At 42.3% G+C, this 18,779-nt stretch overlaps 1 protein-coding gene across 3 annotated transcripts in view; it reads right to left on the reverse strand.

The window, feature by feature from the left end:
• ERCC6 (ERCC excision repair 6, chromatin remodeling factor) overlaps positions 1–18,779 on the reverse strand; it is a 258,882-nt gene that overhangs the window by 162,552 nt on the left and 77,551 nt on the right. For all 3 annotated transcript variants that reach the window (XM_073552075.1, XM_073552073.1, XM_073552074.1), the window contains exons 4-5: positions 6,073–6,172; positions 5,255–5,954 (exon numbers count right to left, since the gene is read on the reverse strand). In XM_073552075.1, coding sequence (XP_073408176.1) covers positions 5,255–5,954; positions 6,073–6,172 — 800 coding nt within the window. The remainder of the gene's footprint in view (positions 1–5,254; positions 5,955–6,072; positions 6,173–18,779) is intronic.

Raw genomic sequence — 18,779 nt, forward strand, 5'->3', positions numbered from 1 at the left:
TGGTGTCCGATCTGAATTCCAGCCAATTTTGCATTGAAAAAGTGAAACGGCGCTCCTTCCCTTCTGAGCTCTGCCATGCGCTGAAAGTGGTTCCCCCCACATATCAGGTATCAGCGTACTCAGGACAAAATGCACAATAACTATTGCAGTCCAATTTCTCCTGTTACCCTTGGTAAAATAAAAAAAAATTGAACCTGAAGTATTTTTTTTGTGAAAAAATGTTAAATATTCATTTTTTTTTTAAATATTCAAAAAATTCCTGTGAAGCATCTGAAGGATTAATAAACTTCTTGAATGTGGTTTTGAGCACCTTAAGGGGTGCAGTTTTTAGAATGGTGTCACTTTTGGGTATTTTCTATCATATAGACCCCTCAAAGTGGCTTCAAATGTGATGTGGTCCGTAAAAATAAAATGGTGTTGCAAAAATGAGAAATCGCTAGTTAACTTTTAACCCTTATAACTTCCTAGCAAAAAAAAAAATTTTGGTTCCAAAATTGTGCTGATGTAAAGTAAACATGTGGGAAATGTTATTTATTAAGTTTTTTGTGTGCCGTATCTCTGTGATTTAAGGGCATAAAAATTCAAAGTTGGAAAATTGCGAAATTTTCAAAATGTTCGCCAAATTTCCGTTTTTTTCACAAATGAACGCAAGTTATATGAATGAAATTTTACCACTAGCATGAAGTACAATATGTCACGAGAAAATGTCAGAATCACCGGGATCCATGGAAGCTTCCAGAGTTATTACCTCATAAAAGGGACAGTGGTCAGAATTGTAAAAATTGGCCCAGTCATGATCTTGCAAACCACCCTTGGGGGTTAAAGGGTTAAGGGGACCGACACTATCATTTTTTAGTTTCTTATCATTTACTTTTACTTTCTCTGGCAATGAGTCTCTCTGTCTCAATCTTTGCTGTTTTGATTTGCTTTTTACAGAATTTATTTAATCTTCTGTATTTAGTTAATGCCTCATCACTACCTACTTGCTTTAATTCTCTAAATGCTTTATTTTTTATCTCTTATTGCTCCCCTTACAGCTCTATTTCGCCATAGTGGTTTCCTCCTATTTCTAGCATGTTTATTCCCATACGGTATATATCATGCACAGATCCTATTCAGGATGCTAATAAACATCTCCCATTTTCTTTGTGTATTTTTATGTCTCAGGATATCGTCCCAGTTAATTGCACCAAGATCATCTCTCATCCATTGGAAATTTGCCTTCATGTAGTTTAGTGTCCTTGTAACCCTTCTAATACACATCTTATTAAAGGATAAATGAAAACTTATTAATTTGTGATCACTATTACCCAAGTGACCCTCAACCCTTATATTTGATATGCGGACTAGTCTGTTGGTTAACCCATTAGCGACCGCCGATACGCCTTTTAACGGCGGTAATTGAGTGTACTAAAACCACAGCGCCGTTAATTCACGGCGCTGTGGAGAAAGTACATAGCGCCCCCCAGTGTCGGATTTTCCCCTTGGGTCTCGGCTGCCAGGGGTAGCCGAGACCCCAGAGAACATGAATCGGTCGGTTTTTATCAACCCCGCTTTTGCAATCGCCGTTATTAACCCTTCAGGCGACCGCAAAAAAAAAAAAAAAAAAAGCCGCGATTATGCAGTAAAGTTCTCTTTCCTCTGATGTGATCGCACATCAGAGGAGAGAGAAATAGGGTCCCCGATCCCCCCCGGTACCTCTCCGTGGTCCTCCATCCCCTCCAGGTGGTCCCGCCGGCGTCCTCCGATGGGCGCCGCCATCTTGAAAATGGCGGACGCATGCGCAGTGCGCCCGCCGGGAATCTGCCGGTTCCGGCTGGCAGATTCCATTCATTATTTTGATCACTATGATAAACGATCATAGTGATCAAAATAAAAAAAATAGTACATAACCCCCCCCTGTTTATCACCCCCTTATATAGCCAACAATGAAATAAAGAAAATATTTTTTTTTTCAGTTATCCATTAGGGTTAGGGCTAGAGTTAGGGTTGGGCTAGGGTTAGGGCTAGGGCGAACTAGGATTAGGGTTAGAATTAGGGTGTGTGCACACGCTGCGGATTCTGCTGCAGTGTACAGTACCATTATTGCCTATGGGAATAAAAAACTGCAGTGCAGACACTGCGGAAATTTCCACGCAGATTATCTGCGGTTTCTAAACCGCAGAAAGAATTGACATGTCAATTCTTTCTGCGGATTCCGCAGCGGTTTCCTATTTCCACCATTGTGGAGATGGTAAAACCGCAGGGCCAAACCACAGGATAATCCGCAGGTCTTTTGACCTGCGGATCTTGCAAAATCCGTGCGGATGAATCCGCAGCAGATTCCGCAGCGTGTGCACGTAGCCTTAGGGATTAGGGTTGGGATTAGGGTTAGGGTTGGGATTAGGGGTGTGTTGGGGTTAGGGTTGGAGCAAGAATTGAGGGATTTCCACTATTTACCAACTTTGGGGGTCTAAAAATTGGGGTCTAAAAAATAACTTTTGTGGAAATAAAAAAATACTTTATTTTCACAGCTCTGCGTTTATAAACTTCTGTGAAGCGCTTGGGGGTTCAAAGTGCTCACCACACATCTAGATAAGTTCCTTAGGGGGTCTAATTTCCAAAATGGGGTCACTTGTGGGGGGTTTCCACTGTTTAGGCCCATCAGGGGCTCTGCAAAAGCAACATGATGCCCGCAGAGCATTCCATCCAAGTCTGCATTCCAAAATGGCACTTCTTCCCTTCCAAGCTCTCCCATGCGCCCAAACAGTGGTTCCCCCAGTGGGGTATTGGCGTACTCAGGACAAATCGCACAATAACTGTGGGGGTATGATTTTTGTGGAAAAAAAATGGATTTATTTTCACGGCTCTACGTTATAAACTTCTGTGAAGCACTTGAAGGTTAAAAGTGCTCAACACACATCTAGATAAGTTCCTTAATGGGTCTAGTTTCCAAAATGGGGTCACTTGTTGGAGTTTTCCACTGTTTAGGCACATTAAGGGCTCTCCGAACGCAACATGGCATCCGATCTCAATTCCAGCCAATTCTGCGTTGAAAAAGTCAAACGGCGCTCCATCCCTTGCGGGCTCTGCCGTGTGCTGAAAAAGTGGTTTACCCCCACATATGGGGTATCGGCGTATTCAGGAGAAACTGTTCAACAAATTTTGTGGTTGATTTTCTCTTAACACTTGTGAAAATAAAAAAAAAAAATTGGTTCTGAAGTAAATTTTTTGCAAAAAAAAGTTGAATGTTAATTTTTTCCTTCCACATTGCTTTAGTTCCTGTGAAGCACTTAAAGGGTTAATAAACTTCTTGAATGTGCTTTTGAGCACCTTGAGGGGTCTAGTTTTTAGAATGGTGCCACTTTTGGGTATTTTCTGTGTCATGTACACCCCTCAAAATGACTTTAAATATGATGTGGTCCCTAAAAAAAAAAATGGTTTTGTAAATTTTGTTGCCAAAATGAGAAATCGCTGGTTAACTTTTAACCCTTATAACTTCCTAACAAAAAAAAAATTTGCTTTTAAAATTGTGCTGATGTAAAGTAGACATGTGGGAAATGTTAAGAAATTTGTGACACATCTCTCTGATTTAAGGGCATAAAAATTTAAAGTTTTAAAATTGCTAATTTTTCAAAATTTTCGCCATATTTCCGTTTTTTTCATAAATGAACACAAGACTTATCGAAGAAATTTTGCCACTAACATGAAGTACAATATGTCACGAAAAAAACAATCTCAGAATCAGCGGGATCCATTAAAGCGTTCCAGAGTTATAACCTCATAAGGACAGTGGTCAGAATTGTAAAAATTGGCCTGGTCATTAAGCTGCAAACTGGCTGTCGCTAAGGGGTTAATATTAGGTCTAGCAGTGCCCCCCCTCTTGTTGGGTCCTGAACCAGTTGTAAAAGGTAATTGTCTCTCATAGTTGTCAAAAACCTATTACCTTTTCCGGAACTGCAGGTTTCGGTTCCCCAATGTATTTCAAGGTAGTTTTTCATGCATGCAATAGGGGTGGAGGGAGATGGGAGGGGTAGAAATTTTTAATTGTTATCACTGTTATTATTAGCAATATTGTGATTGCCTTTTGTTTTCCATCTTGAACTGTGTTAATAAAAATTTATCTGATTTAAAAAAAAAAGATAGATTGAGGAAACCATTCAAACAAATCTCATGGTACTTACTTGAGACACTTGAAAATCAGGTTCCAATACCATAGTAATTGACATTATGCGAGTTCAGTTCATACACAGTTTTGGTTAATTGTTAAATTCATGTTATATGTTGGATATCATTGCCTGTATGTACTACTATGCATTTAATAAACAAAAAAAAAAAAAGTTAAATGCTCATTTTTTTTCCTTCCACATTGATTCAGCTACTGTAATGCACCTGAAGGGTTAATAAACTTCTTAAATGTGGTTTTGAGCACCTTGAGGGGTGCGTTATTTAGAATGGTGTCACTTTTGGGTACTTTCTGTCATATAGACCCCTCAAAGTGACTTCAAATGTGAGGTGGTCCCTAAAAAAATATTTTAAAATTTTGTTGAAAAAATGAAAAGTCACTTATCAACTTTTAACCCTTATAAAGTAACAAAAAAAAAAATTTGGCTCCAAAATTGTGCCGATGTAAAGTGGACATGTGGGAAATGTTATTTATTAACTATTTTGTGTGACATAACGCTCTGATTTAAAGGTATAAAAATTTAAAGATCAAAAATAGCTAAATTTTTGAAATTTTGGCCAAATTACCTATTTTTTCACAATTAAACGCAAATCATATCAAAGAAATTTTACCACTATCATGAATTACAATATGTCATGAGAAAAAAATTCTCAGAATCAGCAGGATCTATTAAAATGTTCCAGAGTTATGACCTCAAAGTGACAGTGGTCAGAATTGAAAAAAATGGGCTGGTCAGGAAGGTGAAAAAAGACTTCGGGATGAAGGGGTTAAAGCACCACTCCTGCTGTGAAAAAAAAAGAAAACACTGAAGAGGTGCTTTAAAAACCTATACCCCGCTTCAGTCTACTGATGACTCACGATATCTGCGTGCATCACTCATGTGACCACTGCAGCAAATCATTGGCTTCAGCAGAGATGATGGCACATGATCCCTACAGGAAGTACAAAAAAAATGGAGATCCACTGGATTGAAAATGTGAAGGTTTTTTCCGATAAACCTGTTTCATACTCATTCATTTAAACAGAACCTGGAATGCTCTTTAATGCAGGTTAATGCAGAATGCACCATAGACCAATAAAACAACCTACCGTATTCGATGCTTGAAGGCCTTGGCGTCCCCATCATCTCTGCACCGTTTACCCTTTAACAGGCGAGGAGTCACTTTGTCATCTTCATCAGAGATTGGGAGAAAATCTGGATCCATTCCCTGATTTTGGAGTCTTTTTGTAACCCTTTTTTGCTTTAGAGGTTTTAGCTCATAATCAGAGCTTGGGCAGTCATGCATGCTCTCTTCTTCCTCATCCTCCTCCATGCTCTGCTCTTGCTCATCAGAAGAGTACACCGACCCCTCGCTATCATGTTTCTGACTGCTTTCCGTGGACAGGACATCTCTTTTACATGAGATTCCTGTCCTGAAACGAGTATTCAAGGCTCTGCTCTGTAATTTATTCATTCTTTTGGTCAACCTCTTCTCAGCCGATGGCATGGTGACACTCTGATTTACTGATTTAAAAGCTCTTCCATCCTTCTTAGCCTCTTTTTTCACTCTCTCTTTTCGACCCTTTTTTGTAGCAAATGGTTGTTTCCTCTGCGCTGCCATTTGCGCTTGATCAAAAAGATATTTCTCAAAATCTGAGGTCTCATTTAGCATCAGTTTTCTTGGCTTATGTTCTTCTTTCGGTGTTATCTTTGTGCCAAATGGTGTCATCTGCCCTGTACGGATGAGCTCTTCCCAATCATTATCTTGAACCGGCATCAACATGCTGCCCAAAGAAATGGGCAATGCATCTGAAGAAATTAGAAAGCATCTGCATGGATTTGGTTATACAATTCAAAGGTGAAAGACATTGACAAAAGGGATAGTATGAGTCAAACAAGAGACGATAAATGGGTGCGGAGGACTCACCATTGTCCACATCTTCTGACAAGAGCTGTTCGGGACCCCTCTCCTCCTCGGTGACACCCAATCGTCGAAATTTAGCCTTAATTTTTTTCAGCTGCTGTTCCTAAGAGAGTAAAATGCACACAGATTAGAATAAAACATTACCAGTGGGGACAGGGAATTATGCCATTGCTCCTTCATGCATGTCAGTTGACACATTATGCAATGGCATCAGCAAATATGGACACCTCATTGTCAGATGTAGAAGTGTAGCCCACAATAAATTCTGATAAAAAATTAATAAACTAAGGGCTATCATACAAAAGTAACACCTATTAGACTTTTATGGTCGAAATTCCTTTATCCCAAAAAATGCAGTTACTGATACCCCAAAATTGCACTAATGCATATAATGAATGTTAGAATCTAGCTTGTGGGTATAATACAAATGAAAAAGCAGGTGATGGGTATCTCATCTGAGGATCACCACATCAGAACCAGCGCAGAAACCTTACTTGAGGACCAGGAATCTGTCATTTATAAAAAGAAACGGTCTGATCCATTCAATGTGGTTTGTCCATATATCCATAGTCATAGCGTAGCCCAGCAGTCCCCAACCTGTAGCTACGGAGCCACATGTGGCTCGCGACTGTCAGCAACTTGGTTCATTAGGTCCAGCTCTAGCAAACAGGTATGAAGAGTACATTTCAAAATGGTGAATTTTTGAGTAGCCCTACACAGAAGAGATCTGGGTGCACATATACTGGTCTTAGGCTACTTTCACACTAGCGTTTCCCGGAGCTGCGGAGGGATGCGCACAGCCGCCATGAAGCTCCGCCCACGGCCGCACCTCCTCCGGTCAGCTCCGCCTATGGGCGCATGACACTGCATGCGACCTGCGCACCCTATCTTTAGCATTGGGTACGCAGGCCGTACGCAGGTATGCGTTTGCCGGCACATGCGTCCTTTTGACGGTGCGCTGACCTGCGCCAAATGCACCGTGTAGCTGTCAGAGGAGGTGCTCAAACCTGGATGTGACAGTGTGATGGGAGAATACTGAATGGGGGTATTGTGGGAATCCCTGGATCTCAGTGTACTACTTTGGAGTGATTTCTGTGGAAAAACTTTGGTTATCATTATGCTTGTAATGGGGGCTTTGGCTGACAATACTTTGAACGGGGTGGGATTTGGATGTGGCTCACGGCCCCATCTCAGAGGTGAATGTGGCTCTTAAGGTCAGAAAGGTTGGGGACCATTGGCTTAGCCCATGGGTCAATTACAGTTCCTTTATGCCCCATCTCCCTATGCATTTCTTCTTGTAGATACACCAGGGGAATTAATGAAATATTGTGGCTCCTCATGCCACAGTTATAGAAAGTCACCAATACTGGTAGATACGCATGAGACTGATACGATAACTCTGAGTGATCTCATTTTATAATTATCACATTGGATCCCTCAGTGCCATTACAATGTGAAGTCATTACCAGATTGTATTCTGGCCATGGAGTGAAAAAAGGCAGCTGTGACATGCATGCGTAACTGCCGAAGAGCGTGCCACGTATTACCCCGAATTATTTGCATAAAGGGAGTCACCATTGTCTCGGGGAGAGGAGAAACGTCCGTGAGACATCGCAACTATCCAATTGCGGGCAACTAGATTAGTACAAGGAATGGAAGGCCTCACGATGAGTGGTTGGAAAAGTTGGGGTTGTTTAGCTTAGAAAAAAAAGACGTCTCAAAGGAGATGCCATTTATATGTATAACTATATGAGTGGTCAGTACTAGAGTTGAGCGACTTTGGTCGGATCGGGTTTCGTGAAACCCGAATGAAACAAAATAAGTTTCAGATGAAACTCGTCCGACTAGAGAAAAACAAAGTCGGAGTTTCTTCCGAAACCCGACCCCAATGCAAGTCAATGGGAAATAAAAGTCGGACGAAACTCCGACTTTTTTTGCTCTAGTCGGACGAGTTTCATCTGAAACTTATTTTGTTTCATTCGGGTTTCACGAAACCCGATCCGACCAAAGTCGCTCAACTCTAGTCAGTACAAAGGACTGGCACATGACTTATTCCTTCCAAAGACCATACTTAGTACCAGGGAGCACTCCTTTCAGGTGGAAGAAGATTCTGATAGCTACAAGGGAAATGGTTTTTTACAGTTCAGTTCAGACTGTGGAATGCCCAACCACAAGTGGTAGTAATAAAGAGATGGAAACTGGTCCTCTAGAAGATTACTTTTTATTGAAATCAAAGAATACTTTACATTCAATTTTTTCACGTTTCAGTCTGATTAGCCTTTATGAGATATACACTAGAAGCATACAACCTCATAAATGCGTGAAAAATTTAATTCCGGTTCTTTAACCCCTTTCAGACTTTAGACATATAGGTACGTCTAAGATCGTCTCTCCCTGTTCACTACAGGCTCTGGCGATGAGCCTGCAACATTTCCAGCATATGTCAGCTGATTTCATTAGCTGCCATGTGCCCGTAACAGCCAAGCGTGGAATGGCGATCAACCCGTGGTTTTTAACATGTTAAATACCGCTGTCAGTGGCATTTAATATGATCGTGCCGGAAGCACGTCACTAGCTCCGCCCATTGGCACCCGTGTCGCATGACCGTAGGTTGCCGATGAGTTGACATGAGAACCCCAAGTCTGCAGGAGACCCATGTGGCTGTCATTGCCGGATAGCTATGAGCGCTGCCAAGTGGTTGGCGCTCATAGAAAGTGAGCATTTCTGCTACATAGAGCAGATCTGAAGCCCTGCTGTGTGTAGAACAGGCGATCGGATGATCGAAGCTTCTAGTCTTTAAAAATAAAAAAAAAATAAATATTAAAAGTTTAACCCCTTCACCCCAAAGCATTTTTTTTTTCTTTTCAAATAATTTTATTGGTTTTCAGTAATTAAACAGGGTAAGGGAAGGAAGGTAGGAAGGGAGGAAAGGGAATGGGAAGTAAAGAACCTTGTACAGGTACGGAAAAAATTTAAAACTAGAGAACCCACAAATAGGTATTAAATATCATATAGCGAATAACAACATAAAAGGAAAAGAAAATCGCCAATCCTTATTATGGGGTAACATTCTTGGAAGGAGATACAACATCCCGGTACTACAACGGCCATGTTTAGGCCTCAAAATATAATACCTCTTAATAGGTCTATTTGATAAGGAATTTGTTGTTCCAAGTCTTCCATTTTTTTTGTATATTTGTGGATGTGATTGTTGTTAATCGAAATCTGCAATCCAAATCGCTATGTTGGCTTGTCTTATCAAGTATGTCCGAAAACATAGGAACCTCGACTTTCTTCCACCATTGTGCCAAAATGGTCTTAGTCACTAAGAGGATGTGTATGATAATGTATCTTACCGAATCATCAAATTGTTGCATGTCTAATGAAAGAAGTGCTCTTTCAGGCGTAATTGTGAAGTCCTTAGCAATGAGGTTAATATGCTGTGTGACCTGGAACCAGAGGTTTTTGATCTTTGAACAACCCCAAAATGTATGGTAGAGGTTCCCTTGATGTCCACAGCCTCTCCAGCACGAGGAAGATAATTCTGTGTTAAAATGTGATAAATAGGTGGTACTATACCCCGACAAGGTTAACAGTTTAAAATAACCCTCGTGAAGACCCATTGATATGTTGGAATTTTAAGTGTTTTTGATGGCATCGTTCCAATTCTCGAGACAGATATCAGCACCTAAATCGGACTCCCATCTCTTCATATATATGTTTTTGTGGCTCGTTAGGTCCTTGACGACAGATCTATACAAATTACGCAGATTCCAGAGGTTTTTATTTTCAAGGTTGCACAACAGTGAAGTTAGCATTTCATAATTTAAAGTCTTCCCTTTTATGATTTTCCAAATTTTGTCTTTCAACATGGTGTAAAAGACCAGCTCAGATGACGGTAGATTATATTTAGCCTTGATCTCACTGAATATCAAGAACTCCACTCCAATAAAAACAACCTCCACCTTTTTTATTCCAGGATTCTAGATTTCCCCCTTTTTTGATATTTTTAGTCGGCTTAATGAGCTCCCTCCAGGCTGAGATTATCGACCGAAATATTGAATGCGATGAGTTCGCACTGTGCTTTTGCAGGAGGAGGTAAAAGAAAAGCTTTCACGTGGAACCTCCATCACTAGCATCTCTCTCCAAGCCATACCAAGCCGGAAGTGTCATGTTTTCCATAAACCAGTGCCAGCTCTGTTTAATAAGTGAGGCCTGATAATAAGCGTATATGTTGGGCAGTCCTGCGCCCCCATGTTTTTTATTTTTATAAAGTAAGTCTGCAGATATTCTTGCTTTCTTACATTTCCAAATAAATAGTCGGATGAGCTTTTGTATTTTATCAATGGATTGGCGTGGAAAGCTAACTGGCAAAGTCCTAAATATGTATAAAATTTTGGGAAGGATAAAGGCTTTGACTGCCAGTATCTTCCCAAAAATGGAAGTCTCTGAGCCAAAAAGGATAGATTGCCTGTAATAGTCTTTATAATGCTGTCTAAATTGGCCCCAACTGTGGCTTGGATTGATCCTGCTATTCTAATCCCTAGATAGTCAATCTCTTTCTCCTCCCAAATTAACTGGGTTTGAGTCTTTATTTCGTTAATTTCAGATTGTTTCATGTTTAGAGTTATAAATTTGGATTTGTGTGGGTTTATCTTAAAATAGGATGCTCTAGAGAATTTTTCTAGTTCATCTGAAAGGGCTTTAATGGAATTTGCAGGATCAAGAAGTGTGAGTAAGATCATCTGCGAATAACCCGATTTTAAAATTTCGTGATCGCAGTTCAAAGCCTTTAATATCATTGTTTAATCTAATTTTTTCAGCTAGGGGCTCTATGGCAAGCACAAATAGAAGGGGAGACAGAGGGCACCCCTGTCTCGTGCCATTAGTAATGTTGAACGAGTCGGAAAGGAAATCGTTTGCATAGATCCTGGCACTAGGACCCGAGTATAGGGTGAAGACTATTGATAGAAACTTCTCATCAAAGCCAAATCTAGCGAGATTTGCTTTTAAATAAAGCCAGTTTAGTCTATGGAACGCCTTCTCAGCATCCAGTGCCAGAAAAGCAGCTTGGGTTCTCGAGTTGTTAGCTAAATTTATCAGGTTCAACACCCTTCTAGTCCCATCTGAGGCCTGGCGGCCCTCTGTTAACCCTATTTGGTCATCCACCAACAGACGTGGAAGGATGTTTTTTTAGTCGGTTTGTGATGATCTCTGAGTAGATTTTAATATCGCTGTTTATGAGCGAGATTGGCCTATAGTTCTGTATCCTCTCGGTGTCTCCCCCCTCCTTTGGAATCATGACAATTGTCGCCTCTAACATCGCCCGAGAGGATGCCAGACCAAAGACGGAAGCCAACTGTGGAGCCAGAATTTTTTAAAAGGATTTATAGTATTCCCCAGAGAAGCCATCCAGCCCTGGTGATTTTTGGGACTGCAGTTTCTTGATAACATCAACTATTTCACTCTCTGTATAAGGGCTTTTGACATAATTCAAGTCCAGCTCATCAACTCTTGGTAAATCGATACTCTGAAGAAAAGAATCCACAAAATTCGAGTTAATCACTGGTGTTTGGGGGGTCATCTTTCAGGTTATAAAGATTTTTAAAGAAATCTGCAAATGAGTTGACAATGTCCCTAGGGTGAATTTTGCAATCACCTGAGGGAGATACAATCTTAGTTATCTTTTTTTTTTTGATTCTTTCTCTTTTTAATTTCCTCATCATAAACATGGTAGGCTTGTTGAGAGATGTATATTATTTATACCTAGATGCTTTGATGGCTGCATCGTATTCCTGGTAGATTTCAGATCTCAGACTCTTAGTCTCAAAATCTCAGCCTGGATGGATTGGGAAGGAACTTTCAAGTTGGCTTGTTTTTTTTTCTAGATCATTAAATTGGGCCTGTAGGTTTGTAATTTTTTCCCTATTTCTCTTCTTATGTTTAGAGAGGATCTGCATAAGGCATCCCCTCAGGACCGCCTTATGGGCGTTCCAGACCGTGAACTGATTAACTTCACCAGATAAGTTTTCCTTGAAGTAGTTTAAGAGAACTTTTTCTATCTCTTGCTTGTACTCTGGTATATATAACAAGGCTGGGTTAAGTCTCCAGCGGAATGGCTTGTCAGAGGGAGGACCCACGAGGAACTCAGCGAGAACTGGGGTATGATCCGAGATGGTCTTTGGCATGAACCGTATATGCTTAATTTTGGTTAAAGTAAGTAGTAGATCGATTCTAGATGCTGTCTTATGTACATCTGACAAGTGAGAATACTCACGAGACGACGTGTTCAAGCAACGAAATGCATCATAAAGCTCAATTTGAATTAACCAGTTTTTCAAAGCTGGAACCTTGTGGCGAACTAATGAGGATGAATCAATGCTACTATCTGGGACAATATTAAAATCGCCTAGTAAGATTAGATCGCCTGTTTTGACTTTGTCTATTTTTTTGATTAGCTTGTTCAAGAAACAAATGCGTCCCTTGCTAGGTGCGTATACATTCACTATTGTGCATGGCCTTTCATGGAGTAAGCATATGAGTATATGAAACCTGCCCAACGAGTCTGGTATCTCTTTGATGAGCTGACAAGGAACGGTGCCACCTACCAGTGTAATGACCCCAGATTTTTCTTTGTAGACAGTGACTTGTACATGTGTGGAAAGTTCTTGTGCTGGAAGACCAGGTGTTGATCGAAGGCCAGTTTAACCTCTTGGAGGCATACCAATTTGGCACGGGTTCGGTTGATTTCCTTCCATACCGCACACCTCTTATTCGGACTGTTGAGCCCCTTAACATTGTGTGATAAGATTTTCATCGTTAGAGTGCAATATCAAAAGAGAAAAATGGAAACAAGCAAAAAAGTGAAATACAGGAAAAAAAAAAAACAAAAAAAAAAATTAGGAACTTGAGAGTTCTCCTGGAGGACTCCAAACCGGTTGGTGTCTCACCTTAGTGTGGGGGAAAATGTGAGAAAAAATTAAGTGGCAAGTTCCCACAGTGACATCAATAAACTGTAAATACGGGTCATAAGATATTCATATTCATGAAAAGGAAATTAATAGTATACACCTTGTAAATTCGAACATAAGATAAAAATCAGTCCTAATCCCGATCCCTAAAGGCTGGTTCATCCATCAGAAATTTAAGGAACTTCTGACCCTTGTGTGGAGTGTAGATGGGGTAATGTTTATCATTATACCAGACTAATAGCTTGGTAGGGAAACCCCATCTATATGACACTCTGAGCTCTCTAAGTTTAGAGGTCAAATCTCTGAAGGACCTTCTTGCGCCCATTGTCTCTTTGGAGAAGTCTTGGAAAATCTTTAAATCTTCATATGGCTCTGGAGGTGAACCTCTCTCAGATTATAGAACCTTCTCCTTGGTTTAAAAAAAAAATGGACTCTGAGGATAGTGTCCCTAGGCTTTTCCTGTGGGACCCCTTGTGGACGTGGGAGGCGGTGTATACGATCAATATTTACTTCTAATTCTGTCAATTTTGGCGATAATTTTTAGTGTAATCTGAAAGATCTGCCTGGGAGACCGACTCAGGAATACCTCGTATTTTTAAGTTATTTCTCTTGCTTCGGTACTCCAGATCCGTTAATTTATTTTTAAGGGAAATAACCTCCGTTTTGAGAAGAGAATGAATTTTCCTTTGAGAGGTAAACTATGTCCCTCTCCGCCTGTACCATCTTTACCTCATATTTCTCAACCTTTAGGCTAAGATTCCTGCAAGTTTCCTGTAGGGCCTTAGCCTGAGTCTCAAACCCTATCTTTAGGGCATCACTGAAGGACTGGAAGAGATCCACCATGAAGCCTTCGGTAGCTTGTTTATTGGACCCTTTGTATTCCCCCAGGTTGATGGATGGAGGAGGAACCTCAAACGAAGGAAATGGACCTCCTCCAGTGTCCCTTCTAGGCCTCTGCCTTTCAGGGCTTGTGTTTGGGGTATAGTCAGCTGAGACACTGTCGGAGTCCTCAGAAGAAAGACTCTCGGTGTTTTCCTGATCGTCTGGGCCCTTCCTTTTGTTTGATTTGGAAGTGTCCATTTCCTCCGTGAGGGGCTGATTTGGAGGAGGAGTTTTAATGTGTCCCCCCAAATTTTTCTTTTTTTGAAGTTTTTCAGGTTGTGTTTTAAGCAGTGTTTTTGTCAATAGGTTATGGATACCTGATCCCCCTTTTGCAGCTTTGACAGGTGCAGGGTTATGGGATTGTTTTATATAAGGCGTTTTGGGCTCACCTCTTTTCAAAGGTGACCTAGATTTTGTGGGGCTTAACACTTTAGGGATACCCTCATAGGATTTTGAGTATGCCCCCAAATTGTGCCTCGTCACCCTGTGTGAGCTATTATTAATTCTGCCCCCGCCCGACTGCATCTTAATTTGCGACGCAGCCTTCCCTGGCCTAAGATCTATGACCCATTTAGCTTGATCAATCAGACAAGTTAAGTAAAATGGTCTAAAAACAAGTTTCAGAAAAGAAGTCAACTGAGAAACCCTCAGTAAGAGCGCCAAAAGTCACACAATTCCTCAATAATAATGCAAGCAGTCCACTGTAGCTCTGATCCTCGCTTGATAGAGTGGATAATCATCTATTATGGTGCACTGCACAGATGAGTATAGGGCACCGGGGCCACCAGCCAGAAACTGCGGTCACTATTGTGTTATAAGTCTGCGCCGCTGGTAAGTGCAGAATAGTCACTATTCCTTCATTGTGTGGGGATAGTGAGGGCCCTCCCCGCAATCTATATCCTTCTCAGTACTCTTGGGGATAACTGCCTGCTGCGCCGCACAGTTCGGGGGTATAGCTGAGCCTGTAGTACCGAGGGCCGCTTGCTATGTGCTGCGGGACCTGTGACATCAGGTTTCTGCAACGCTGACAGGCTGGACACAGCTGGAACTACTTCCCATTGAGTTCTATTGCGGCTGTGATCAGTGTGCAGCGTCCGGTTCTAGTGACCAGATTTCAGTTGTGCCTCACCTCAGCAGATTTTAGTGGCTCCCCCGGTGCTAGTTGCCTCTGATCCGGTCCTTTATGAGGCTGTGTAGCGCTGTTCTTGGCCGATTCCGGGGTCTGGTCCTAGAAGCCTGGTGGTATCCCTCCGCCCTTCAGCTCCTTGGCAAAGAAAGAGTCCCCGCCGGTGTCTTTGCTTTCCTCTTCAGCGTGCCACGCTAGAATATGTCCAGTGAAGCTCCTCTGTCTCCGCTAACCTCACCCCGATGTTACAGCAGTCAGAATTCAGCGGCATTCAGGTGTAATCAGCAGGGATGAACATGCAGGAGTCTGTATCCCTCCGCCACAGCCACACTGCTATCCTCCACACACAGCAGACAGAAAGCTGTGCAGACAGCTGGAATTATGTTGTACCTTACTGGGGGGGTCCAAATAAAGTCCTCAGTACCAATAATGATCCTCTAGATCAATCCTGGTTTCAGTAAAGCTTGCGCTGGCACTCCGGTCTCTTCACAGAAGGGCAGATGATGTGGAGTGATGTCCCTCAGCTTCTGCTGCACCACAGCAATCCAGACTTGTAAAATCTTATTTCTTCGGTCCTCTTTGGACCAGATTCCTGCTTTTTGTCTCAAAATGGGCACCCAAAGTTTATAAATAAAATAGGGTCCAGCAAGGTTATTTTGGTTAACCCTAAGCACGCTTATTTTGCAGCTTTAAAATGTGACTGTGGGAGCTTAGAGCTCTTGCTGCCTACATGCTCAGAGCCCAGGCCATGCCCCCACACCCCAAAGCATTTTTCAACTTCCTGACAAGGCCAATTTTTTCAATTCTAAAGTAACCACTGTTACTTTATGGAGGTCATAACTCTGGAATACGTCAATGGATCCCAAGGATTCTATGACAATCTCGTGACATATTGTACTTCATGATAGTGGTAAAGTCTATTTGATATAACTTGCATTTATTTACAACAAGATTTGTAAAAAAACATTTTTAGGAACCACCTCCCATTTGAAGTGACTTTGAGGGGCCTATATGACAGAAAACACCCAAAAGTTACACCATTCTAAAAACTGCACCCCTCAAGCTTCTCAAAACAATATTCAAGAAGTTTACTAATCCTTCAGGTGCTTTACAGGATTAAATTGTTTGAGGAAAGAAAAAAATAAACATTCACAAAAAATTTCCTTTAGACCTCATTTTTTTACTTTAACAAGGGTTAACAGGACAAAATGGACCATACAATTTGTTGTGCAATTTATTCTGAGCATGCGGATTTCCCATATGTGGGGGGAAACCACTCAGAAGGGAAGGAGCACCATTTCACTTTTTGAATGTAAAAATTGCTGGCATAATTAGTGGACTCCATGTCATGTTTGGAGAGCCCCTGATGTGCCTAAACAGTGGAAACTCCCCACAAATGACCCCATTTTGATAACTAGACCCCTTAGGGAACTTATCTAGATGTGTATTGAGCACCATGCACCCACATGCGCTTCACAGAAGTTTATAACGTAGAACTGTGAAAATAGAAAAAATAAAAAATTTCCCAGATAAATCTTTTAGTTTAACAACCCTGCTGGCATCACAGCATGGCCTCCCATCCCCACACACCAACTTACTCACTGCTCCAGGTCATGCGGTGATTTCTGCCTGCTGCCAGCTCCATGCGCTATGCCTCTTGTTTTCCTGCTTTCTCTCTTCATGTTTCCTGACTGTGTATAGGGGGCGGCACCTGAACTCTCTGCTTCTTATGCACTCAGGGTGCACCGGTCTAAGCTGTCCCCAGCCAATCATCTGGAGCCCTTTACTATATAGGGTCAACACACCCACTAACCCTTGCCTGTGCAATGTCTCTACTCAGTTAGCTCCTTGCTACTGAGGAAGCCAGGCCCTGTCCTTTGTCTTGCCTTTCTTGAGAGTTTTTACTCCTAGCTTTTCTTGTACACTCTGAGTGCCCGCCAGGAGGCTTATATCCTGGTCCCTGTCTTGTCCTAGCCTTGTCTGAGTACTTGCCTGGTACTTCTCTGCTAGCCCTCCAGGAGGCAGAATATCCTGGTTCCTGTATCCTGCGGTCCCTGTACATTGTCTCATACTGTTTCCCTGTCTGAACTCTGCCTTACCTCTGTCCGTCAACCTCCTTGTCTGTGATTCCTTTCCCTGCTGGGTCTTTCCCTGTGTCCTCCCTATCTTACTTTGCACTCTTGCAAGCTCCGCCTACGCCGCACTCTTGCAAGCTCCGCCTACACCGCACTCTTGCGGCTCAGTTCCTAACCTGTTCCAACACACTCCACTCCTTCCTGCCTATACAGTTACCTGCATCTGCTGTGTTAACAGGCGCCGGCCTGTTCCTTCTCATACCACGCCCGCCTGCCCCGTGTCTCCAAGCCGTGCCCGCCTGCCCCGTGTCTCCAAGCCGTGCCCGCCTGCCCCGTGTCTCCAAGCCGTGCCCGCCTGCCCCGTGTCTCCAAGCCGTGCCCGCCTGCCCCGTGTCTCCAAGCCGTGCCCGCCTGCCCCGTGTCTCCAAGCCGTGCCCGCCTGCCCTGTATCTCAGCCTTGCCTGCTTGCTCTGTGTCTCAATCTGCTTGTCACTCGCACCTGTCCAGATGTCCTGTTCCCGAGTGGGATCAGCAGCCACATCCAGACACCACCCTGGAGTGGCACCAGGCAACTACCTGCCACACAAACCTGACCTCACCATCAGAGGCTTCAGTGAAGACCAAGGTAGCTGTCGTAGTCACGCCCCTTCCAGGGTAGTCTGGTTTGTGGCACAGTGAGGCCACAACCCCCTGGCTTGCGCCAATCAGCCAAGGCGTGAGCGTGACACTTAGCACTAAATTTTGGATTTTCACAAGGGTAACAGAAGAAAATGAACCCCAAAATATGTTGTGCAATTTCTCCTGAGTTCAGAGATACCCCAAATATGGTCAAAAACTACTTTTGAGGCACACTGCAAAGCTCAGAAGGGAAGAAATGCCATACTACAGAGTGCAGATTTTGCTGCACATGTTTGAGGGTGCCATGTTAATTTTACAGGTGCCAGAACAGCAGAAACCCCCATTAGAGACCTCATTTTACAACCCAAACATCTCAATGAATTCATCTAGGATTGCAGTGATTATATTGACACCACAGGTGTGTCACAGAATTGTATACCATTGGGCAGTGAAGAAAAAATAATTTACATTTTTACCACCAAGATTGTGTGTTAGCCCCAAGTTTTACATTTTCATACTGGAAAATGGGTAAAAATGGCAGCAAAATATATCCCACAATTTCTGTTGAATGTATAAATACCCATGTGGGAATTTACAGTACTCCTTAGCCAAACAGAGGGACAGAGCGCTATTTGCCTCCTGGAGTGCAGATTTTTCTAGAATAGTTTGCAGATTCCATATGAAGAGCCCCTAAGTGCTAGAAAAGCAGAATTCCCCCTCAAGTGACCCCATTTTGGAAATTACAACCCTTTGGGAATTTATCTACAGGTGTAGTGACGATTTTGACTCCATGGGTGTTTTCCAGAAACAAAGCAGTGGATGCTGCGGAGTGAAAATTGTAAACTGCCGTTGTACTGACCAGTACGCTGTAGTGGCCAGTACATTATGCCCAGCTCATGCTTCTGGAGGCACGCAAATTAGAAGGGTTCTCATCAGTGCAAAAATGCTAAACATGTGGGCGCTAAATGTGATTTAGACTCACGGGGGCTCAGAAAGGAGGAGAATTTGCTGAATTTATTTTGGGGGGTGAGGAGCCAT

Source organism: Dendrobates tinctorius, unplaced genomic scaffold (genome assembly GCF_039654945.1).
Source record: "Dendrobates tinctorius isolate UK_male_01 unplaced genomic scaffold, ASM3965494v1 ptg000184l, whole genome shotgun sequence".
NCBI lineage: Eukaryota > Metazoa > Chordata > Amphibia > Anura > Dendrobatidae > Dendrobates > Dendrobates tinctorius.